The sequence below is a fragment of the Pygocentrus nattereri genome, chromosome 24, assembly GCF_015220715.1.
Source record: "Pygocentrus nattereri isolate fPygNat1 chromosome 24, fPygNat1.pri, whole genome shotgun sequence".
Classification (NCBI taxonomy): Eukaryota; Metazoa; Chordata; class Actinopteri; order Characiformes; family Serrasalmidae; genus Pygocentrus; species Pygocentrus nattereri.
In genome coordinates this window covers 11366548-11392642 of record NC_051234.1, presented here as the reverse complement: position 1 = coordinate 11392642, position 26095 = coordinate 11366548, and the positions used below count along the sequence as shown (strand labels likewise).

At 41.5% G+C, this 26095-nt stretch overlaps 2 protein-coding genes across 2 annotated transcripts in view; both read left to right on the top strand.

The window, feature by feature from the left end:
• zgc:162160 (uncharacterized protein LOC561782 homolog) overlaps positions 1-7150 on the top strand; it is a 53558-nt gene extending 46408 nt beyond the window's left edge. The window contains exon 4 of the mRNA XM_017714457.2: positions 4202-7150. Coding sequence (XP_017569946.1) covers positions 4202-4557 — 356 coding nt within the window. The 3' untranslated portion in view covers positions 4558-7150. The remainder of the gene's footprint in view (positions 1-4201) is intronic.
• A 9885-nt stretch (positions 7151-17035) lies between these two features.
• Positions 17036-24434, top strand: fbl (fibrillarin). Its single transcript, XM_037533897.1, has 9 exons — positions 17036-17174; positions 18716-18862; positions 19830-19979; positions 20074-20168; positions 20547-20717; positions 20807-20939; positions 21574-21686; positions 23082-23227; positions 23701-24434. Exons 1-9 carry the CDS (start codon positions 17165-17167, stop codon positions 23723-23725), a joined length of 990 nt encoding a protein of 329 aa, XP_037389794.1. The 5' UTR covers positions 17036-17164; the 3' UTR covers positions 23726-24434.
• Positions 24435-26095: the final 1661 nt, after the last annotated feature.

Sequence of the window (26095 nt, the reverse complement as noted above, 5' to 3'; positions counted from 1 at the left end):
GAGCAGCAGCACGACGAAAACACACCAACCTCTGAGGAGCACGCAGGTGTTCTGTACATCACCATTCTGTCTGAGGGAAGAATGAGCAGCGTTTTGGAGTTCCAGACCTGATACGTTTTGTCCCACATGAATTTAATATATGCATTCAACGGTGAACCGTGTCTGTTGGAGCTATTAGACCATACAGGTGAAAACCCACAAGAAAAAACACAAAAACGTGATGCCGGCCCACCCTTTGCAATTATAACAGCTTCAACTCTTCTGGGAAGGCTTTCCCCAAGGGTTAGGAGTGTGTTTATGAGAATTTTTTACCATAGAAAGGTGGTCTATCGGGTTGAGGTCAGGACTCTGTGTAGGCCAGTCAACTTCTTCCACACCAAATCCGTTCATCCATGTCTTTATGGACTTTGCTTTGTGCACTGGTGAGCAGTCATGTTGGAACAGGAAGGGGCCGTCCCCAAACTGTTCCCACAAAGCATGAAATTGTCCAAAATCTCTTGGTCTGCTGAAGCATTAAAAGTTCCTTTCACTGAAACTAAGGGGCCGAGCACAACTGAAAAACAACCCCACACCATAATCCCCTCTCCACCAAACTTTACACTTGGCACAATGGAGTCAGACAATTACTGTTCTCCTGGCAACCGCCAAACCCAGACTCGTCCAGACGGAGAAGCGTGATTCGTCAATCCAGTGAACACGTCTCCACTGCTCAAGTCCAGTGGCGGCGCTTTACACCACTGCATTCAACGCTTTGCATTGCACTTGGTGATGTAAAGCTTGGATGCAGCTGCTTGGCCATGGAAAGCCATTCCATGAAGTTCTCTGTGCTGTTCTTGAGCTAATCTGAAGGCCACATGAAGTTTGGAGGTCTGTAGCTATTGACTCTGCAGAAAGTTGGCAACTTCTGTGCACTATGCACTTCAGCATCCACTGACCCCACTCTGTCATTTTATGTGACTGTTGTTCCCAATCGCTTCCACTTTCTTATAATACCACAGAACAGACAGTTGACTGTGGAATATTTAATAGTAGTGAGGAAATTTCATGACTGGACTTGCACAGGTGGCATCCCATCACGGTACCATGGTGGAATTCACTGAGCTCCTGAGAGTGACCCATTCTTTCTAGGGCATACCTACGTGCTTGATTTTACAACCCCAATTCCAATGAAGTTGGGACGTTGTGTAAAATATAAACAAAAACAGAATATGATGATTTGCAAATCCTTTTCAACCTATATTCAATTGAATACACTGCAAAGACAAGATATTTGATGTTAAAACGGATAAACTTTATTGTTTTTTGCAAATATTCACTCATTTTGAATTTGATGCCTGCAACATGTTCCAGAGAAGTTGAGACAGGGGCAACAAAAGACTGGGAAAGTTGAGGAATGCTCAAAAAAGGAATGCTGTTTGGAACATGCTGTTGGTGAACAGGTTAATTGGAAACAGGTGAGTGTCATGATTGGGTATAAAGGGAGCATCCCTGAAAGGCTCAGTTGTTCACAAGGATGGGGTGAGATTCACCACTTTGTGAACAACTGCGTGAGCAAATAGTCCAACAGTTTAAGAACATTTCTCAACATGCAATTGCAAGGAATTTAGGGATTTCATCACCTACAGTCCATAATATCTTCAAAAGATTCAGAGAATCTGGAGAAATCTCTGCAAGTAAGCAGCAAGGCAGAAAACCAACATTGAATGACCTTGACATTCGATCCCTCAGGCGGCACTGCATTAAAAACCGACATCATTCTGTAACGGATATTCCCACATACCCTCAGGAACACTTCAGAAAACCATTGTCAGTGAACACAGTCCGTCATCCAACTACAAGTGCAAGGTAAAACTCTGCCATGCAAAGCGAAAGCCATATATCAACAACACCCAGAAACCTAGACGGCTTCTCTGGACCTGAGCTCATCTGAGATGGACTGATGCAAAGTGGAAAAGTGTCCTGTGGTCTGACGAGTCCACAGTTCAAATTGTTTTTGGAAATCATGGACGTCATGTCATCGGGGCCAAAGAGGAAAAGGACTGTCCGGATTGTTATCAGCACAAAGTTCAAAAGCCAGCATCTCTGATGGTATGGGGGTGTGTTAGTGCCCATGGCTTGGGTAACTTGCACATCTGTGAAGGCACCATTAATGCTGAAAGGTACATACAGGTTTTGGAGCAACATATGCTGCCATCCAAGGAACGTCTTTTTCAGGGACGTCCCTGTTTATGTCAGCAAGGCAATGCCAAGCCACATTATGCATGTGTTACAACAGCGTGGCTTCATAGTAAAAGAGTGTGGAACATGTTGCAGGCATCAAATTCAAAACGAGTGAATATTTGCAAAAAACAATAAAGTTTATCTGTTTGAACATTAAATATCTTGTCTCTGTAGTGTATCCAATTGAATATAGGTTGAAAAGGATTTGCACATCATCGTTTTCTGTTTTTATTTATGTTTTACACAACGTCCCAACTTCATTGGAATTGGGGTTGTATACACATGTGACCATGGAAGTGGTTGGAACACCTGAATTCAATGATTTGGATGAGTGAGTGAATACTTTTGTAAATATAGTGTATGAACCACACAGTCATTCTGACAGACTGTATGCACTACAGGAAGTGTAGGGATCAATATGGCTTCTACTGTTTCAATTTAAAGGCCTCTATAATGTTCATATGATCCACACAGTTATTCCGACAGACTGCAATACATTATAGGAAGTTTTAGGGGTGATATGCTTTCTACTGTATTGTATAAAACAATAATCGATTGATGAACAAATAATTTTAGAAATAATTGTTTGCTTCAGCCTTTTTTAGAGTCTGCTTAACACCAGAGTTTTCTGTTTGAGCTCTCTGGCGTTAATGACTCGTTCACTCCAGTCTGATTTCACGGCGCTGCAGGATGGATGTTAGTTATGTAATGTGTTAGCGTTGGTACATGGTGGGGCTGATATAGATGAAAGTGCTTGAAAAGTTGAGAGTCTTCACTTTAACCACTACACACACTCCATCAGCTATACACACTTTATTAGCTGTACGTACACTGTTTACTGTATTCAGAGCGTGGAAGAGCTGAGAGCAAACTAAACCTGCAGAGAGCTGTTACTGTCTGTGCTAACTCTATCAGTTTCACCTGCTGAAAACTACAGTATGCTCCAATATGCTCCAGTATACTCCAATGTGCTCCAGTACACTCCAGGATACTCCAGTATACTCCATTATGCTCCATTATACTATAAAATGCTCCAGTATACTCTAATATGCTCCAGTATACTCCAGTATGCTCAGGTATACTCCAATGTACTGCAATATGCTCCAGTATACTATATGTTTATACTCCATTATACTCCAGTATACTACAATATGCTCCAGTATACCCCAATATATTCTTCTATACTCCATTATACTCCAGTATAGTTTAATATGCTCCAGTATACTCCAATATATTCTTATACTCCATTATACTCCATTATACTGCAGTATGCTCCAGCATAATCCAGTATATTCTAGTGTACTCCATTATACTCAAATATTGTTTAATATGCTCCAGTACACTCCAATATATACTAATATACTCCATTATACTCCAGTATACTGTAATATGCTCCAGTATATCCCAGTATAGTTTAATATGCTCCAGTATACTCCAATATATTCTAATATACTCCATTATACTGTAATATGCTCCGGCATAACCCAGTATATTCTAGTGTACTCCATTAAACTCAAATATAGTTTAGTATGCTCCAGTATATCCCAGTATATTCTAGTATACTCCATTTTTCTCCATTATAATGTAATATGCTCCAGTATATCCCAGAATATTCTGGTATACTCCATTATTCTCCAATATACTGTACTCATATTGTACTGTGCATTTTTATTACTAATAGTGCTTTTAGGTACTACATTTTATTGATTGTGTCTGTATAGTATTTTATAGTTTAACAGCTTTGTATTTATTTTTGTTTTATTTTCTATTTTTGAAGGCACAATATATATGAAACTATAGTAAACAGTAGATTTGCATCTACTAAAAATAAGAGCAGAAATATATAATCTGAATGAAAAATGTTAATAATAGTAAAGTTATTTTAAAATAGTTTCTCTTTTAAAATAGTTAGTATTTTTTATTCTCTTCTCTCTTCTTTTCCTTGTCTTCTCTCTCTCTCTCTCTCTCTCTCTCTCTGTAGGGATGACTTGTCAGGCTCGTAGTTCATATCTGGACTCGGAGGTTCTGTGGGGCAAGCGCTTTACGCCAGTTCTCTCTCTGGAGGAGGGCTTTTACGAAGTCGATTATGACACATTCCACCAAACATACCCAACCCCCACCCCCACCTGCTCCGCCCGCGAGCTCACCGAACTCGCCAAGAAAGGAGAGGCCATTCCCCTGCCTCCACTTTCACCACCGGCCAGCGGCGGGGGCACCCCGAACCCATCGGTGGAGGAGGGAGAGGGGGAGGAGGACGGAGAAGAAGAGAACGTTAGCAACGGGGATGTGAAAAAAATGGACACTGACCATCAGTATGAAGGAGAGCTAGCCTACTGACCACACGCCCTTCCGTTGGGTCAGGACAGACAGAAGAATAGAGGGATTAAAGCGATAGTACAACTAAAACTTAGACAACTTCATCCCCTTTATGGCAAATGTGGTCAATCAGTTTAGTATCTGAATTTTGCCTTTTCATGCTGCATTTGGTTTAACTAGAAATGGGAATTACAGAAGTAATACGCCATTATCAACCTCCGGTTGTTCGAGCTACAAAGTGGCAAAAAAAATTAAAGACATTTCCATGAAAGCAAGTGATGCAACAAGCTAGCCAGCTAATGTCATTGATATGTGCTGCAGCTTTAACATCTATAATATATTGTAGCATCGGTGTAGAGTAACAAAAACACCCACACTTTCAGATACAATAACTACAAATAACATACAACACATCTTTACACTAACGAACAACGACATACATCACCCAGCTGCCAATCTCTCTCCGCCACCCACTGCAGCATTAATGCAGGTGTGAGTCCCACTTCAGTGCTTGGGCCCCGCTGCCCATGCTGCAGTTGGCCCAGAGACTTGGCCTCCAATAAACCTCTCACGCTGGTCTGGGCCTTTCCACATCAGCTCTGCCATCAAGTTCCAGCAGGCTGTCTTTCCAGTGAAGTCATGGTTTTTCACTGGGCTCTGCCTCTCTTCTTTGAAGTGTTGTTCCACTCCACACCACTGGGAAGGGTGCTATCCCACTTCTGACACCAATGTAGGCTCAGTGTAAAAAAAAAAAAAGGCACATGGGGAGGTCACATCCAGACACAGCCCTCACCCTCACAGTGACCAACCCCCAACACAACACACCAACACCCCCTGATGCATCCATCCATTATCTAAGCCGCTTCTCCGTCAGGGTCGCAGGGGGATGCTGGAGCCTATCCCAGCAGTCTTCGGGCGGAAGGCAGGATACACCCCCTGACGCAATATATCACTAATAACACGTCACACATCTTTATGCTAACAAACAACAGCCAGCCAGTAGCAGGTCCCTGCAGTATTTACCTTCTCAAAACAAAGAACTTTATGGCCAGTTTTACAGATTAAACCAAGTACTGTGTCTTTTTTAATTGAGCTGAAGCTTATACTACTATACTCTTTTTTTACACATAATTTGAGCTTAGCAGGTGATATTTGTTTTTCTTTGGACATTGACGATATGCTGGTTTGGCTGGTGACCAGCCGTGCTGGTCTATACCAGTTTTTCTATCAGGCACATGTCAGCTACATTAGCCTTTTAGCTCCAGTGTTAAAACTAAAGAAGCAAACTTCAGATGCCAAACACGTCTCGGCTGATTGACGACATTTGAGATTGGTGATGTTTTGCCAAACTGTCACTTTAAGAGGACGTTAATTCAGACTGCTGGTCTGGCAGATACGTGCACTCAGGGATGGGGGAAGGTATTTTAAGTTGGGGGGCTGTAATTTTAAATAGCATATATGAGACGTGAACGATGACGTCATGCCTTTTTTGTTAATTTACATCAGAACGTGTCACACAGTGCTATTATGAGGTGAGAGATGATAACATATGCATATAACCAACACATCAAACTGCTGACGCATATCACTCTGCTCTCTCGTTCTGGATGAACTTTATGCAAATGAGCTGAGTAGCGACCAATCAGATTGTTGAAATGGGGCGCAGCAGGCTATTATGTGACGCTCACAGTCATGTGGTGAAATTTAACACTGAAACGCACAAAGAGTGAAAGATTTAAGAGTTGATAAAGGCTCCATTATTACGATATAACAGTATTAGGCTGCTTTGAGGTTAAGAGCTGGCCTAATAAGTTTTCAAGATTTCATAAATCTCAAGCTACGTGTGTTTTATTGACACAGCCCCAAAGCGGCCAACGGTTTTTGGTAATGAAAATAGGGCCTTCACTTAAACAAGTTCAGAACGATTTACTACTATTATTATTTTAGCCATCACAATCCTGAAATCTGGGGGTGCTGTAGCCCCCTCAGCCCCCCCACTCCCCACATCCCTGCGTGCACTGATGCTTATTCCGCTAATTAAGGTGATATTTTACAAAACAGAGCAAAACTTTACGTCTAGGTAAAGTCATTCTGGGCTGTACTGATTTCACAAGACAATCTCCGGAGAGAGTTTAGTATCAGATGCTGTTTTAGGCCTCAGTAACTAATTACATTTTTAGAGGAGCTGTTTTAGGCATTACAGGTGTCATAAATTAAGGCACTTTTGGCATGGATTTGTTTACTTTAGTCAGTATTAACGCCGCGTACGTCACGTCTCTGATGTTCATGCATTGTGTTTTGCTTGTATAATTGCTTTTGTAGGTTTACAATGTAGTTCTGATTTCAGATGTTCCGTCCATCGTGTGCTTCAAGCCCATCAGTGGCCCATCACTCATCACACCTCTGAGCGAATCTCAGATGTGTTAACGTGCTCTAACACATATGCAAGTTATAGGTTTGTTTATTTATTGTGTAAGTAAAGGACGCCTCCTACTGGCCTTACACAATAACACAGTTTTCATTGACATGGACTGTAGCCTGCGGCTGGGCAGTGCAACTCCATCATTAAACCTTTCGTAGACCATTATCTTAAATAAAGAAACCTGGATTAGTATCTGGATTTATTCATTTATTTCCGGTCACTAAAAGCAAAAAAGGCTTGTATGCTGCAGTGAAAGAACAGCATTTACACAGAACATGCATCATTTTAATTACTGCAATATGTTTTTCTATCAATTACTGAATACTTCATATACATCCCATTTCCCTTTTTCACAGTAGCCATAAAACGCTAAAGGCTGAAATACATTTCCACTGTTCTGAAGCTCCCTCTGCCTTTATTTCTTTAATAACAGTGAACACATTTCGATTAAAATCCGTATGGTTTACAAAACTGGCAGCAAACTGGATTTTGGGTTCATAGCTGAGTGAACAACATTTATAAAGGTGCTGTTATTGTGTTTAAATGTTGTTTATCGTGTCAGTTATGCAGGATTGTTTGATATGAAAAAGCTGCAGGTGTTAATTTAATCTTGTTTTATCTTTGTATAGAGGTGTGAATTGTTTTTCACAGCAGGGGGCTCTCACGCCTCCCCTTTCACCCCTCATGGCTCACTAGCAGCTCAACAACATTCAGACATCAAAAGACATCATTCACAGTCATTCACAGTGGTGGTCATAGGAACCAGACGTCCGCCTCTAAAAGCTCTAAAAGTTTGGAGAACTAAAACTCCATTCATGGTGGAGGGATACATGCAGGGCGCTGTGAGGCAAAATAGTCCCCAAAAAAACGTATTATTTCAGATTTTCCACTATTTTCCATAATCAACATTCCATATAAACTCACAAGACTCATGTAGGTTCACTGGTGATTTTGATAGTAAATAAAATGTCTATGTCTCTGTTGTAGTCGTGGCGACCCCTGGTTCATATCACCACCACTGTAAAGACATCTGAACCATTTCACACCAAACCACTCTGAATCTCTCTGATTACAGCTCAAACACTTATGCAGAAATGTTTGAAAAATATGTGGATTTACCCTTTAAAGTGAGTTGGGTGGTAATGGAGCCATACTGAGGAACAGGTTTGGATAAGTAGTGGTCAGAAGACGGATAATTCAACCTGCAGCCCTGAAGGTCATGAGGTTAAATCCCTCCCCTCCGGCTCTACAATATTCATAGTCCTATAAATATCTCCAGTCGATCTTTCCTTCTGTCTGATTTATAAAACTGCTTTTATTTGATTTTCAGCTGTGCTGCTGCTGTTTCTCCTCCCTGCATTGTTTCTCCTACACTGCTTAGAGTTTACCCTGCAGTAACACACCTGACTCAGACCCATCAGTCTAATCACGTGTTCAAGCACAGAAACTGAAATGTGCTGTAAGTAATAAATACATGCCACAAACACTGCTGTGTTTAGTGTTATCCAACAATAGATGCTTATTATTAATATTATTATTACTATTATTTTTTATCTACCAGATTTCCACAGACCACTAACTCATCCCGCAGTTTTGAAGATTCCAACTATGGAATGTTAAGTCTGATCAGGAATGCAGTTTTCATACAATGAAAAAAATACAATCACTAAATTATGATTTTTTTCTCCATAGGAATAAATGATGAAGCTACATGCTTAAAAGAATGTAAATCTCACTTATATTACATCATCTTGCAAACCATATAGTAACCACCTGGAACACCACTACACTCACCTAGCACCTGCCAAGCAGCTAGCTAGGACATCATTATGACTTTGAATCACCTAGCAACATCCTAGCAATCACCAGATATCCCATAGCAAACACCTAGCAACACCCAAGCAGCTAGCTGGGATATCATTACATCATTAAATCAACTAGCAACACTAGCAACCACCAGAGATCCCATAGCAAACACCTAACGACACGCTAGCAACCACCAGAGATCCCATAACAAACACCTAGCAACACCCTAACAATCTTCTGAGAGTTACTTGCCCAGTTAGCTGCCCAGATTGATATGATGTGACTTTGCCACATGATCCAGTGGCCAATGCGGCATCTATGCACCTGGAACACCATAGCAACCACCTAGCAACACGGTGACCACCTGGAACACCATGACATCCATCTAGCAACATCCAAGCGACCTTCTAGGAATAGCACAATCACTCAGAGCGTTCACTTTTCTAGCTGGACCTGCTCGCAGAGTCTCGTTCAGAAGTGCTGATGGTCTGACACGTTGTGGATACGTTCACATAAGAAAAGAATTCTTTTTTTTTTACAGCTGGTTCTTTGATTATGTCATCATCATCATCATCATCATCGTCGTTGCCCGCTAGTCCAAACAGGGTCGCGGTAGCAGTTGGGAGAGCAGAGAATCCCAGATGACCCTGTCCCCCGCAACTTCCTCCAGCTCATTCCCGGGGACCCCAAGCCGCTCCCAGGCCAACTTGGAGACATAATCCCTCCAGGGGGTCCTAGGGCGACCCCGGGGTCTTTTCCCGTTAGGCCGTGCCTGGAACACCCCTACCGGGAGGCGTCCAGGGGGCATCCGGATCAGATGCCCGAACCACCTCAACTGGCTCCTCTCAATGCGGAGGAGTAGCGGCTCTACTCTGAGCTCCTTCCGGATGACCGAGCTCCTCACTCTATCGCAGAGCGTGTAGCCCGCCACCCGACGAAGAAAGCTCATTTCCGCCGCTTGTATTCGCGATCTCGTTCTTTCGGTCATTACCCACAGCTCATGACCATAGGTGAGGGTTAGGATGTAGATCGACCGGTAAACAGAGAGCTTCGCCTTTTGGCTCAACTCCCTCTTCACCACTACAGTCCGGTACAGTGACCGCATTACTGCTGCCGCCTGTCCCAGCCTACGGCCAATCTCACGATCCCTCTTCCCATCACTCGTGAACAAGACCCCAAGATACTTAAACTCCTCCACCTGGGGCAGGTCCTTTCCCCTTACCTGGATTATGTCATAATGAGTCTAATTATGCTGTTGGAACAGTTACAGAAGACTAAAGAGAAAAGAAAACCTATCTTCGTGCTTCGTACGAGTCAGAATCGACCTGGCAGCCCATATCCTACATTTTCTTGCATTTTATTTTCCATTTAGGTCAACTTATGACCTTTGTGTGGGTTTATGTGCTGCTGTATTATTAAAAACAGTCATATTTCACTGTTACATAATCATTTTCAAACGTCTATTTGTCCTTCAGTATTAAACAGGCTGTTTTTGTTACTGTGCCTTTAAAAGTGATATATGTAAATTAGCTCTGTATCGATTGGCTCACAAACACTTTAATTTCAAAATGCACGCAAAACATTGCTTTCGTATTAAAATCATTTGAGAAAATATTAGCTGACCTATACAGCTAAAAGTTAACAGAGAACAAACGCTGATGTAGTGTAAAAACACAAATATACACTGAGCATTGAAAAAGTAAATCTTTGTGCAATCATATGCAAATCATGTGAACCATATTTTTAAAGGAAAAACTACAAAGACAACAAATCAAATGTTGAAACTGAGAAATTTTATTGTTTTTTGAAAAATATATGCCCATTTCAAATTGAATGCCAACAGCATGTTCCAAAAGGTTGGGACAGGGGCGTGTTTACTATTGTGCTTCATCACCTCTTCTTTTAACAACACTCCAAGTGTTTGGGAACTGAGAAGACACTGCTGTAGTTTTGAAAGTGAAATGTTTCATCGTAATTGTTTGAGACAGGATTTCAGCTCCTCAACAGTTCAGAGGCTCATTTGTCATATTTTTAATGAATAATGCGGCAAATGTTTTCAGTGGTGACAGATCTGGACTGCAGGCAGGTCAGTTTAGGCTCTTTCACTACAACATGGCTCCATATTAATACAGGCAGAATGTCTGGATGGTAGCATATGTTGCCAAATCATTTATATATCATTCAGCACTAATGGTGCCACAGATGCGCACGTTACCCATGCCATGTGCACTAATGCACCCCTATACCCTCATGAACGCCGACTTTTGAACTGTGCACTGATAACAAGCTGAGCGGTCTTTGGCCCAGAGGACACAGTGTCTATGAATTCCAAAAAGAATTTCAAATGTTGATTTGTCGGATCACAGAACACTTTTCCATTTCCCCTCAGTCCATATTAAATGAGCTCAGGCCCAGAGAAGGCGGCAGCGTTTCTGGATCCTGTTTATATATGTTTTCTTCTTTGTGTTTTAGAGTTTTAATTTGTGGTTGCAGTGTAAATGTTTGCGTTGTCTACTGCTTCATGGTTGAATTGTTGTTGCTCCTAGATGCTTACATTTCACAATAATAGCACATACAGTTGTCTGGGGCAGATCTAGCAGGACAGAAATTTCACAAACTGACTTCTGTCACAGGTGTTATCTTATGACAGAGCCATGTTTTAAGTCACTGAGCTCTTCAATACAACCCTCTAGTGACAGTGTTTGTCTATTGAGACTGCAAGACTGTGTGCTTAATTTAATCCACCTGCTGTAACACCTAGACTTAATAAATAACAGTGTCCCAATACTTTTGCCTCTATAGTGTATGTACATATAGTGGCATATATTAAAATATTCCAAACTGGCACTATAAAACATGTTTGCACCTTAATTTGTATTGCATATATTTCTAATGGGAATACTGTAAAAGTATTATAACATGTAATAGCATTGTAATATAAGATACTTATGCTTCTCATACAACTGATATAGAATAAATATTTTTAGAGTATAAATTCATGAGTGTACGTTAATTTTATTTATTTATTTTCAGTTCCCATTAATAAACAATATCAACAGAGTTGTAAATGAGGCTAATTTTCATCAGTTGTCCCCTGGTTAGATATTAAAAGATATCCTAAATTTGCATTTTACATCTTACATTTAAATATTTAAATATATTTAAACTTAAATATAAAAAGCGTTTTTTTTAGAGAAAAGGTGTCCAAATATTTACCCATTAGTCCCAGTAACTAGGTACAGTGGTGCTTGACATTTTGTGAAGCCTTTAGAACTTTCCATATTTCTGTATAAATATGACCTGAAACATCATCAGATTTTCACCCAAGTCCTAAAAGTAGGTAAAGTGAACCCAATTAAACAAATGACAAAAAAACATTATACTTGGTTATTTGTTTATTGAGGAAAATGATTCAATATTACTTATTTGTGATTGGCAAAAGTATGAAACTTTACTTTCAGTATCTGGTTTGACCCCCCTGTGCAGCAATAACTGCAACTAAACATTTCCGGTCACTGTTGATCACTCCTGCACGCCGGCTTGGAGGAATTTTAGCCCATTCCTCCATGCAGAGCAGCTTCAGCTCTGAGATGTTGGTGGTTTTCCTCACATTAACTGCTCGCTTCAGGTCCTTCCACAACATTTCAATGGGATTAAGGTCAGGACTTTGACTTGGCCATTCCAAAACATTAACTTTATTCTTCTTTATCCATTCTTTGGTAGAACGACTTGTGTGCTTAGGGTCATTGTCTTGCTGCATGACCCACCTTCTCTTGAAATTCAGTTCATGGACAGATGTCCTGACATTTTCCTTTAGAATTCTCTGATATAATTCAGAATTCATTCTTCCATCAATGATGACAAGCTGTCCTGGCCCAGATGCAGCAAAACAGGCCCAAACCATGATACTACTACCACCATGTTTCACAGATGGGATAAGGTTCTTATGCAAGAATGCAGTGTTTTCCTTTCTCCAAACATAACGCTTTTCATTTAAACCAAAATCTTCTATTTTTGTCTCATCCGTCCACAAAACATTCTTCCAATAGCCTTCTGGCTTGTCCACATGATCTTTAGCAAACTGCAGATGAGCAGTAATGTTCTTTTTGGAGAGCAGTGGCTTTCTCCTTGCAACCCTGCCATGCACACCATTGTTGTTCATTGTTCTCCTGATGGTGGACTCATGAACATTAACATTAGCCAATGTGAGAGAGGCCTTCAGTTGCTTAGAAGTTACCCTGGGGTTCTTTTGTGACCTCGCCGACTTTTACATGCCTTGCTCTTGGAGTGATCTTTGTTGGTCGACCACTCCTGGGGAGGGAATCAATGGTCTTGAATTTCTCCATTTGTGCATAATCTGTCTGACTGTAGATTGGTGGAGTCCAAACTCTTTAGAGATGGTTTTGTAACCTTTTCCAGCCTGATGAGCATCAACAGCTCTTTTTCTGAGGTCATCAGGATCGGGCCATGATACACTTCCATAAACATGTGTTGTGAAGAGCAGACTTTGATAGATCCCTGTTCTTTAAATAAAACAGGGTGCCCACTCACACCTGATTGTCATCCCATTGATTGAAAACACCCGACTCTAATTTCACCTTCAAAACTGCTAATCCTACAGGTTCACATACTTTTGCCGCTCACAAATATGTAATATTGGATCATTTTCTTCAATAAACAAATGACCAAGTGTAATATTTCTGTGTCATTTGTTTAACTGGGTTCACTTTATCTACTTTTAGGACTTGTGTGAAAATCTGATGATGTTTTAGGTCATATTTCACAGTATTTACAGAAAATTCTAAAGGCTTCACAAACTTTCAAGCACCACTGTAAATGTAAAATTCATTACTGTACTTTTTCGTGTGTCTGTACTGAAGTTTTTCCATTTTGGGTGACTTTTCGCTTTCACTCCACTACATTTCAAAGTCAAATATCTTAATTTTTACTCCACTACATTTTGAGAAATCTGTCCTTCCTTTTGGTTTATGTGTATATAAAAAAACTTAACATGTCAAAATGAAAGAAGCGCAAAGCAAGAACACCAATCAGGGCACAGCACTCACTTTGTTTTGGGCTTGTTTTGACCTGTCGTTCATACCAACCCAGTACATGCACACAGTTCTCTCTTTTGGGAGAGTCTATTCAACATAAATGATGAACTAACCTAACTAACCTGGTTCATCTCTTTCTGTGTACAAACCTCTTGTACAGAGGGAACCAGCAGTCACCCGCACAGTAAAGAAATGGTCTGAGGAACCTGAAGAGGCTCTGAAGGACTGTTTTAGGGAAGTGCTGTGTGATCATAAAGAGGAGGACATAGACATCCTCACACACTGCATAACGGACTATGTGAACTTCTGCAAGGAGAACACTGCACCCACCAAGACTGTACGGTGTTTCTCTAACAGCAAGCCATGGATTAACCCTGACATAAAGGCTCTTTGAAGGAGAAAATGAGGGCCTTTAGATTAGGGGAGAAGGAAGAGCTGAAAGCTGTGCAGAGGGAGCTGAGGAGGAAGATCTGGGAGGGGAATGCTAGCTACAGGAGGAAGATGGAGGAACAGCTACAGCAGAATAATGTCAGCGGAGTCTGGAAAGGCCTTAAAGAAATCTCCGGCCACAAAAAGCCCGACACTCAGGTAGTAGGGGACCAAAAGTGGGTGAACGATCTCAATCTGTTTTTCAATAGGTTTGATCACTCACCCGACCCTCCCACTACACAGACATCTCTGCTGAAACCCTCCTGTCTGGCACCTCCAGTATGCTGCTCTACCCCCTCTCTCACATCCACCCCCAGCCCCACAACTTTCAGCTCACACCCACCCCCCAATGGTTCTGCTGCTGGTTGCCGTAACCCTCAGTTCACACATTTCAACACTCAGCACCCCCCCTGCTCCAGTCTGACCTTCACAATGGCCCAGGTGAGAAATGAGCTCAGGAAGATCAAGGCAAGGAAGGCTACAGGGCCGGATGGCATCAGTGCCAGGCTCCTCACATCTTCCACAGATCAGCTGTGTGGGATAGTGGAGCACATTTTCAACACAAGCCTGAAGCTGGGGAGAGTACCACAACTGTGGAAACCATCTTGTGTGGTGCCATTGCTGAAAACGCAGCACCCAAAGGACCTCAGCAGCTACAGGCCAGTTGCACTGACATCACACCTGATGAAGACACTGGAGAGGCTGGTCCTTAGACAGCTCCGCCCTATGGTGAGCTCATCTATGGGCCCACTTCAGTTTGCCTACCAGCCTGGCATCGGGGTGGATGATGCCATCATCTACCTGCTGCATGGAGCTCTTTCTCACCTGGAGAAGCCTGGGGGCACTGTGAGAATAATGTTCTTTGATTTCTCCAGTGCTTTCAACACCATAAAGCCTGGGCTCCTGAAGGACAAGCTGGAACAGGCAGGGGTGGACCATCACATAACGCACTGAATCCTGGACTACCTCACCAACTGTCCATAGTATGTGAGGACAAGGGACTGTGTGTCCGACATGGTGGTCTGTAACACAGGGGCCCCGCAGGGAATGGTGTTAGCACCATTCCTCTTCACCCTGTACTCTCCAGACTTCATACACAACTCACCAAACTGGCACCTACAGAAGTTCTCTGATGACTCATCGGCTGCATCACAAATGAGAGTACAGAGAACTGATTCAGGACTTTGTGGACTGGTGTCTGCGGAATCACCTACAGATCAATGCGGGGAAGACCAAAGAACTGGTGGTGGATTTCCGCAGGCGCACACATCCCCCTCCAGCAGTGAACATCCAGGACTCTTATAGGTACCTGGGTGTGCACCTTAACTGTAAACTGGACTGGTCAGACAACACTGCTGCACTTTACAGGAAAGGACAGAGCAGACTCTACCTGCTCAGGAGACTGAGGTCATATGGACTGCAGGGGCCACTCCTGAGGACCTTTTTTGACACAGTGGTGGCATCAGCCATCCTCTATGAAGTGGTCTGCAGGGGCGACAGCATCTCCACTGCAGACAGGAAAAAACTGGACAAACTGATCAGGAGGGCCGGCTCAGTCCTGGGAACTCCTCTAGACCCAGTGCAGGCGGTGGGAGAAAGGAGGATGCTGAACAAGCTAGCATCCATGCTGGAGAACGACTCCCACCCTATGCATGAGACTCTGGCAGCACTGGGCAGTTCCTTCAGTGACTGGCTCCTTCACCTCAAGTGTGTGAAGGAGCGCTGTCGCAGGTCCTTCCTTCCTGCTGCTGTGAGACTGTACAACCAGCACTGCTCCCAGTAGACCACACATACATACAATATACACACATACAGAATGTAAATATTTTTCATCGTGCAATATGTTCATAAGTGCAATACAGATCTTATGCAACTAAAAACTAAAGCATAAAAACTTTTTTTATTCTTATTTTGTTGTAAATAGTCTAGAAATTTAACTTTAATTTTTACTATTTATAATGTTTATAATGTTTATACTGTTTCCCGTTTCTATTACTGAGTGCCTTACTTCTATTACTCTGCTGCTGTAATGCTGTGAATTTCCCCGCTGTGGAACTAATAAAGGATTATCTTATCTTATCTTTAAATAGAGCACAATACAGAAATATGTCCACATATGCAGTCTTTTTTCTGAATTTATACAAACACTTTCATTTTATAGTAAATTAGTTCTTGCTAGGTTATGTTTATGAACAGAGGCCTAGAGATCAATATAGTAAAGTATATTTCAGAGCCACTGGGTTCTACCTGATGGAAACTGTTAGCCTTCAGTGTTTTGTGATTATGATCATTTTAATAGACATCAGCGTCACTAATTAATGACATTCTATTAAAATATTGTTTAACTAAGATAGACGCTGGAGTATTTTCACCTGAAATGAGTTAATGAAGCGAGTCTTGTGGTAAAAATGATAACAGGACATTGGAGCCACAATTACTCTTTTAGTACTATTATTTTTGATACTTAAGTACATTTGAAGGCAAATACTTTTGTACTTTTACTCAAGTGGAGGTCTAAAAGGAGGAACTTCTACTTTTACTGGAGTGATATTTTACCTTGGGTGTCTCTACTTAAACTCCAGTACACGGTTTGTGTACTTCCTCCACTGATTAGTCCGTTGCGACTGTTTTTCAGCACTTCAGCTCTGAATGACGCTACAAAATGGCCGCGGCGAGGTTGCTCCCTTCTAAGTGCCCTAGGAAGGGAGCACGTGTGCGAATTGGACGGGCTTCTGCGCTCAACCACCGCTAGTGGGCGGCGTGAAACCCTACAGAGCGCGGTGCACGCTGGGAAAAGGACGGTGTATCACACGTGGTGGCAGCGCTGAACTGAATCCGGCGGCGTTACTGCGGAGCAGCTGCAGGAAAAGCGCAGATTAAGCTTTAATAAACGGTTTTATACGCGTTCAGAGTTAGTATGAAGCCCGGTGAGTATCTCTTTACATTCACACGGTTTTATATTCAGCCTGCAGTGAAAGAAACGTCTGGAATGTGGACTTAAATGGGTCAACTTAGCCGAGTTAGCGCTGCGGCTAATGTGAACCCGCTTTAAAGTTATTTTAAAATACTTTAACTGGGGCTTTAAAGGATGTTAGGGGGTTACAATTGTGTTTAAATTATATTTAAGTAGGTTCTGTTCGAGGCTCAGGCTGTTAACTAAGTTACCGTGCTCTTTATGTCGGGAGCATGGCTGGAGTAGCAGCGACGGTAACCGCTGTATTGAATCATAAAACATTTATTTTCTTAGTCTGAGTGATTAGAGCTGGGTTTTATGGTTAAATGTGGGGTTAATTTAGCCCTCAGGTGTTTGTGGTTGTTTCTGTGTCCAGTCTGACGGTGTGTAAGTCTCCACGCTGCGGGCCCCATGTGTTAAACTCCATTCACCACCACAGTAGAAACTTCCAGTGTTTCTCTGTTGCCTCCGTTCAATTAAAATTACTTTACAGTACAGTACGTTTGTATTCAAGTACATATAGAAATAGGTTTGGGAAAACATTGCTTTACTACTCTGTTTTACTTTCTCCTCGAGTAAAAGAGCAAAAGCACTTGCTGGATTGTACCAAAAGATCAAAAGTAGCAGTACTTTTTTTTAGTACTTTAGTTATTATTGTAGTTGTATGTATGATGTGTATTTTGAACTTTTAGTAAGTGCTACTGAACATCCAGAAGTGGAGAAAGAAAAAATAACACAAAATGAAATACCTCTCTACTTAGTAAAAGTGTAAATCCTCTTGGTAAAATTCTTGCTTGTGATTGTGTCAATAGTAACAGTACTTTCAAACTTGTATAATTGTGTAAATTTGATTTCTCAGATTCACCGTCATCTTAATCACCTTATTACAAAGACCCACAGTAACCCAAAAGCACTGTAAATCTAGTACTTTACAAACAAAGAAACACCCTGGAGAATTATTTCTGTAGAAATCTAGTACATGTAAGTAATGTTTTACCAAGAGCGTCTACAGTTTTACTCAAATACAAGTTTTTTTGTACTTGGCTTTTTCACAACTTCTGTATTCAAGGAGATTTTACATTTACATTTATGGCATTTGGCTGACGCTCTTATCCAGAGCGACTTACAGTTTGATTGTTTTACATGGGGAGGTGAAGCTGGTGTTAGGAGTCTTGCCCAAGGACTCTTATTGGTATAGTGTAGGGTGTTTACCCAGGTGGGGGGGTTGAACCTACAGCGTAGAAGGCAGAGGTGTTACCCACTACATCAACCAACCACTCCCTCTAAATGGTATTATACTCAGATCTGTATAAACCCAGAGTATGTTTATTTTTAAAAACATACATTCACAAAGTACTCAGGTAAATACTTATACTCAAGTGTTGTCAGATAATAGGATTTCCACTTTTACAGGGTTTTGATGGTCAGTATCTTTATCAGTGGCTGGGGTTACACTGTTAATGATATAGTGTAACAATGGGTTGCCAGATTGTGACCAATGTTATCCCCCGGCAGGATTCAGCCCACGAGGCGGTGGAGGCCGTGGAGGTTTCGGAGGAGGTTTCGGAGGAGGTTTTGGAGGACGAGGCCGCGGCGGTGACCGTGGAGGTGGAAGAGGAGGATTCAGAGGTGGATTCAGAGGAGGAAGAGGAGGAGGAGGAGGTGAGAGAGAGCCAGCACTTGCACAGTTACTCAGCTTTAATTTGCATTTGTGCTGTATTGTTATCGTCAGAACACAGAAAAGTATTGGATACATTATTTAAAACAATTAGTGTAGCTTAACATTCATCACACTGTTTAAAATGAACATTATACAGCAGTCAGGCATAACATTATGACCACCTCCTTGTGTCTATGCTCATTGTCCATTTTATCGGCTCCACTTACTCTATAGGGGCACTTTGTAGTTCTACATTACAGACTGTAGTCCATCTGTTTCTCTGTGTAATTTATTAGCAACCTTTTATCCTGTTCTTCAGTGGTCAGGCCCCCCACTGGACCACCACAGAGCAGATACTATTTGGTTGATGAATCATTCTCAGCACTGCAGGAACACTGATGTGGTGGTGTGTTTAGTGTGTGTTGTGCTGGTTTGAGTGGATCAGGCAGCAGTGCTGCTGGAGTTTTTAAACACTGTCCACTCACTGTCCACACTGTTAAGACACTTCTACCTTGTCAGTCCACCTTGTAGATGTAAAGTCAGAGACTTTGCTGCACGGTTTGTTTTGGTCATTGTCTAGTCCTTCATCAGTGGTCACAGGACGCTGTTGGCAGGATGTTTTTAGCTGGTGGACTATTCTCAGTCCAGCAGTGACACTGAGGTGTTTAAAAACTCCAGCAGCACTGCTGTGTCTGATCCACTCAGACCAGTGCAACACACACTAACACCACCACCACGTCAGTGTTAGTGCGGTGCTGAAAATGACCCACCACCCAAATAGTACCTGCTCTGTGAGGGTCTGTAATTGTAGAACTACAAAGTGGAGCTGATAAAATGGACAGTGAGCACAGAAACAAGGGGGTGGTCATAATGTTATGCCTGATTGGTGTTTAGTTTAATATTAATCATTCTCAGTATAAATCAAATGTGCAACATAAGCCACTTAAATTATTCCTTGGTTTGTTGCAGGTGGAGGTTTTAGGTCTCCAGGTGGTGAAGGAGGCTTCAGGGGCCGTGGGGGTGGCAGAGGGACCCCCAGAGGCCGCGGGGGAAGAGGAGGAGGACGAGGAGGATTTAGGGGAGGAAAGACAGTCACAGTAGAGCCACACAGACACGAAGGTGAGCGAGTGGCTAACAGCTGTTAATGCTTGTATGAGTATTAATGCCAGTGAGTCGCTTATGTTTCACTGACCGCCAACCTTTGACCCTTCAGGTGTGTTTATCTGCCGTGGGAAGGAGGATGCGCTGGTGACGAGGAACATGGTGTTGGGAGAGTCTGTGTACGGAGAGAAGAGGATTAGTGTGGAGGTGAGCCTGAACGTACTGAAAATCTGAAATACTAAGTTTTCTTTGGGGACTATTTTGCCTCACAGCGCCCTGCATGTATCCCTCCACCATGAATGGAGTTCTCAAAACTATTATAAAACAGTGTCTCAGTCATCAGGCAGTGAATTCATAACCGTTTCATGTAGGAACTTTCTGTGATTTAGCTTTTAGAGGTGGACGTCTGGTTCCTATCACCACCACTGTGAACAGCTCTGTTTCACGCCAAACCAATCTGAATGACTTTGGTGAAACTTTAAAAAATAATAATTGCGCAGAAATTTTGTAAAACTAGGGATCACCTTTAACAGTGATGTCTATAATAGTGATGTATCTGTTGACTGTATCTTCTGTGATCTCTAGGAAGGAGAAACGAAGATTGAGTACAGAGCATGGAACCCGTTCCGCTCGAAGCTGGCAGCTGCCATTTTGGGTGGCGTGGACCAGATCCACATTAAACCCGGAGCGAAAGTCATGTACCTCGGTGCTGCGTCCGGAACGACCGTGTCTCATGTGTCTGACATCGTTGGGCCGGTGGGTCAACTTACCCCATTACTCCACCTAGTAATACAGCTGTGTCTGAAGCAGAACCTATTAACTGTTTGTTTATTTTGTCTGTCAAGGAGGGTTTGGTGTACGCGGTGGAGTTTTCCCACCGTTCCGGTAGAGATTTACTGAACGTCGCCAAGAAGAGAACCAACATTATCCCCATCATTGAGGATGCCCGGCACCCACACAAATACCGCATGCTGGTTGGTAAGTCTGCAGGACGGCGGCTGCTAAGAATTATATCCAGAATAGTTCAGGCTATTGATAATTGGTCAGTTAACTTAATGTATTAATGTCTTTACTGGTATTCTGGACAATTTACTTTGTTGAACTTGTTGAAACTTTAGGTTACTGTCTACAGCTTAGTTGTCGTTTAATATACACTCTTAAAGATGGTTCTTTAGGAAAGTAAATGATTCTGTATAGAACTATAAACACTCGAACCCTTGGCATAATTTAAAGCGTTCTTTGCCGCTTGAAATGGTTTTTCAGATGGTTGAAGTCTGTAGATGGTTTTATGTAGAATATTTTTGCAAAAGGTTCTGTGTATTATGTCCAAAAAAGGGTTCTTCTATTATGTCAAGCATGACTTTGTAACAATAGAAGAATCCTTTTCAAAAAGGTTCTACATGGAACCATCTACAGCACATTCACCCATTCATCTAAAGAACCCTTTCACAATGCAACGAACTCTTCAGTCATGCAAATGGTTTTATATAGAAATTTAACTACAACTTTAAAGAACAGTCTTTTTAGAAATGTATAATGTTTTTTGTTTTCTTGTCACAGTTCTGTGTAGTTTTGTTGTGTTGATCTCCAACTCTGCTGCTGTGTCTTTCAGGTATGGTAGATGTTATTTTTGCTGACGTTGCTCAGCCAGACCAGACGAGAATCGTCGCCCTCAACGCGCACAACTTCCTCAAGAACGGAGGCCACTTCGTCATCTCCATCAAGGTATGTCAATCACTTAGAACACCAGTTACTTTTGACTTATTGAGGAGTTTGTCTTGGTGAAATTGGAGGACTGTAAGAGGCCCCTGTTTATTTCATAATACAGTTCTGTTTCTGGGTGTGTGGAAGTAACACTGTGAAAGGAAGAGTTCATTGAAAAATCAGGTTTATGCAGTTTTTTTCTCATGCACCAGCTCAGCCGAGTGTCCAAATTTTGCTTCTTGAGTTTTACTACTGGAGCTCACGGGAAAGTCAATAGTCACCCAAGTCGTGCAATTTCATCCACAAAAGTGATCTTAGCCGCTTTAACTGCACCCAGGTCTTCATTAAGGTGGCACACGCTTGTGTTGTCAGTTTACATTTGATTTACAAATTGCAATAACAGCAATTGTGAACATAATCTAGTGAAAGTGAACGTCTGATTCTGCCAGAGTCAGAATTCAGCACAGTGCCTGTTATCTAGAATGTCTGCGTGCAGCGCTCAGCTACGCTGTGACTAGTTTATCACCCTCTGTAAGTCTAAACCACATCAATGAGTCTGTACCACCTTAACGAACACCTGGATGCTGTTTGAGAGAAATTCGAGTGACTATTGATCTCTACTGTTTGTTAGCGACATTAGCCTTCTAGCTCCAGCCTCTAAAATAAAAAAGCAAAATTTGAACATCAAACATGTCTCGGCTGATGTGATTACAGCTGACAGATTCATTGCTTTATTATGGAAATTGCAATTTGAAAGAGTTCAGAGTTGCAAGTTTTGTCTTATAGGCAGTTATCAACTACACTCTTAAAGATGGTTCTTCAAGGGTTATTTACTAAAACATGATTCTACAAAGAACTATGAACATACAAAGAACCCTTTGCATGGTGAAATGGTTCTTCAGATGGATGGAGAATGTGCTGTATATGGTTCTACATAGAACTCTTTTAAAAGGTGTGTTGCACCCAAAAGGGTTCTTCTATTATGATGTCAAGCTTGTAAGCATAGCAGAACCCTTTTTGGTGCTATATAGAACTATATATAACATGTTCATCACTCTGAAGAACTTTCAGCATATAAAGAATGATTTAATCATGCAGAGGGTTCTTTGAGTGTTCACAGCTCATAGATCTTTATAGAAGAACCATCTCTAAGTGTGAAATGTTGTGGGGGGGGGGGGGGGGTTAATCTCATCACATGAAGCTTGTGAGCTGCTTTTAGATGAATCTGATGAATAGGAAGGAGTCAGACATCCGTGTGTTGTGATGGCACAACCATGAAACATTTGCAATTTAAATCATAATTACAACAGTTGTGGGGTGGTTTTTTTTTTTTTTTTTTTTGTGAACTGTTCGTTTAAAGCTGCGTCTATGTCTGGACTTCAGCAGTGGTGAGTAAACGTTTTCTCTCCCCACCAGGCGAACTGTATCGATTCCACGGCAGCTCCGGAGGCCGTGTTCGCGTCTGAGGTGAAGAAGATGAGTGCGGAGAACATGAAGCCACAGGAGCAGCTCACTCTGGAGCCATACGAGAGAGACCACGCCGTGGTGGTGGGAGTCTACAGGTCGGTAATGCCGGATACACAAGTGTAAATCAGTTTGTACGGAGTTATTGGAGAGTAGGGCTGCAACACGTTCACTAACTTTGGGAATTTAAACTGTAAAATGATTCAAACAGCCAACACTTATGAAACTGCTCACTGTTACAGGGAAACTGTTTATCAGGCTGAAGTCTAGCTTGTCACCAGTAGTGTACTCAAGTTTGACGTTACAGCCTCAAAAGCAAGACTCTTACCATTATTGGCAGTGTTTTGGTTCAGTTTGTTTTGTTGAATTTACTCCTCCTTAAAACGAGCTGCTTTATTTGCTGCCTGGATGGATTTTGTGCCCAAAAGGTTTGCGAAGAGTCTGATTTGCTCTGTATACACAGTAGTAGAGTATATAAACAATACTGTTTTGGCAATATTGTTGCATGTGTTTTTACACCATTAATTCTTCCAAACTTGCTGTTAAACATTTCTCTTCCTCTCCTTTTCAGGCCACCTCCAAAGCAGAAGAAGTAAAGAGACATTTGTTTTGTATTGTTTGGACCTTTCCATTACTGCTGATCCCGCTTTGGCCACCAGGGGGTGCACACAGATTCTTCAGGATGAGGCCGCTGCTGTGGCTTAAGCCGAATTTGTTTTTACGTTGCGTGTCCTGTGTTCCTTCCGATGTCCAACAAATTCTGTATTTAATGCCCACAGGAGACTTCAAAACCTCACTAACCTGTTAGCTTGTGCTAGTCGGCTTTTCACCGCTGCGCTGCCTCCTGATGAATTCGCTCAGTTAACGTGTGGGTAATTGGTTTGGTTCAGACTCGGATGTTTAAATGAATAGTGCGGTCAAAAGCTACTGTTGCTGACAGTAAATGAAAACAAATGGACACCAGTTAGCGTTACGCAGCCATCAACCAGCTAATAGTTCATTCATTGTTAGGCACGTTAGCGTGTTTGGCCATGCTGTTCCTTTAATTTGCGAGTAACTTGACTGGAAAAGTTTTTCCACATCTTATCATGTAATATAGTAGATTGAGAGGTGATAAACATTTGTTTTATGTGAATTTCTTGCTTTTGTCATAACGGCTTTCTTTGATTATGCAGAATCAGCTTTTCTAAATCATAGGTTGGTCACAGGTGGTTGTCAGTGTTCTGACATGTTGGTGATGTGACTGTATGGACTGACAGTTTCATGTTGGTCTGTTTTTTTATTAAATGAATACATTTGGTTCTGTGGGCGTGTTGGGTGGTCTTTCTTTACATTCTAATACTGTTCTAGAGTGGTTAGAGATGGCTTCCAAATAGCAGTCCCGTCATACGTATAAGCATTTTTTTTAATATAACAATTTCTATTTAATTTTGAATCATAGAAAAGAAGAAAAAAAAAAACACAAATAATAACAGAGGAGGGTAAGAAACTACAGAACCAGTCCCTGACCTCATCCCACTACCAAGGAGAGACAGCTTGGACATGGTGGACATTCTGGACATTCTGCTCAGACAAATAAACGTAGCCATTCTAGCATATAAGTGCACAAAGGGAAGAATTGCATAATTTCATTTTCATCAATTTCATCGGCCATCTGGCCACTTACATTTACGAGTGATGAACAATAATTTGTGAGCTGATTTTGATGAGATGCAGGTTTAACCTCATCCTTGACCCATACCTAATACAAAGAACCAAGGCCTGTTCTCTGTGTTGCAACTGAATATCCTTTCAAGCTTTAATCTAATCCTATTCCAGAAAGAGGCAATGATGGGGCAAGACCAACATACATGTGAGCATGTACCCACCTCTTTTTCACGTTTTGGGCAGACAGATGATTTTAGTGGGTCAGTTTTCGCCTGTTTTAAAAAGGAATCTGTGGGTTATCCAAGGTATCCAAAAAGGGTTTTGGTGGCAAACTGAATTTTTCTTTAGTTGTTGAAATGCCATTAATCTATTGCTCTGATACGGATCAGATAAAGACCGAATACCTACTTTGTGCCAGTGATGAAGACATTTTTGCGAACCAGGGGGAAAAGCTTTGTTCATAAGTGGAGTTAAAGCTCATGATAGATCATCCCTTCCAAAACATTGGTTAATATCCCACCACACTTGAAAAGTACTGTGAATCAGGAAGTTATTTATTATTTATAGTTATATATACAGGAAGTTATATAAGTGAGAATACTTTGCAAAGAGATTGGATGAACAAACCGATATTCTATATATCCGGTGAGAAGATGTGGTAAGTAGTTCTCAAGTCTTCTGTCTAATATCTTTGCCAAAATTTTTGCATCAACATTTATTAATGACTTTGGCCTGTATGATGAACATTCATCACCAGGTCTCTTCCTTTTTAATATAAGGGAGATAGCATTACTGTTTTTGAATGAAAGGCTAATATATGGACTAAGTCAGGAAAACAAAGTTCTTTAAGTGTCTCTATTTGGCACTAGAAGGAGTTCTATTGTTATTTCAAACAATACAATAGAAGAACCCTTTCTGGTGCTGTTTACAACTATATACTTCACATTCCCCATCTGCAGAACCATCTTTTAAGTGGTTGCTAACTGGCTGTAACTGGAGTTTGGAGTTCTACATGCTAAAAGGCAACCCCCCCACCCCAATAACTTTTTATTGATATAGGCCATAAAATGCATGAATTCCAAGGTCACTATGTAGGGAACAAGTGATGGATTTGGGACACAGCCCACATTAAGGCTGTAACAGAATTTCATTATCATGACAAAACAAATGTTATCTTGATAAACAACTTTGTTATGTGGTAATAATGATGTAATTAACTCAAGATCTCAAGAAAACAATGAAGCCTTCATTGTGTCGGGATAATATTCACAAAATTTTGAGAAACCTGTACGGAGCCTTGCTGGTAACATCCCATATGA

What these genes read in the sequence shown, in the direction of transcription:
- fbl (XM_037533897.1), top strand. An exon ending in AGGAAGAGGAGGAGGAGGAG is followed by an intron (nt 18,863 to 19,829) that starts GTGAGAGAGAGC and finishes GGTTTGTTGCAG; the next exon opens with GTGGAGGTTTTAGGTCTCCA. An exon ending in AGAAGAGGATTAGTGTGGAG is followed by an intron (nt 20,169 to 20,546) that starts GTGAGCCTGAAC and finishes TGTGATCTCTAG; the next exon opens with GAAGGAGAAACGAAGATTGA.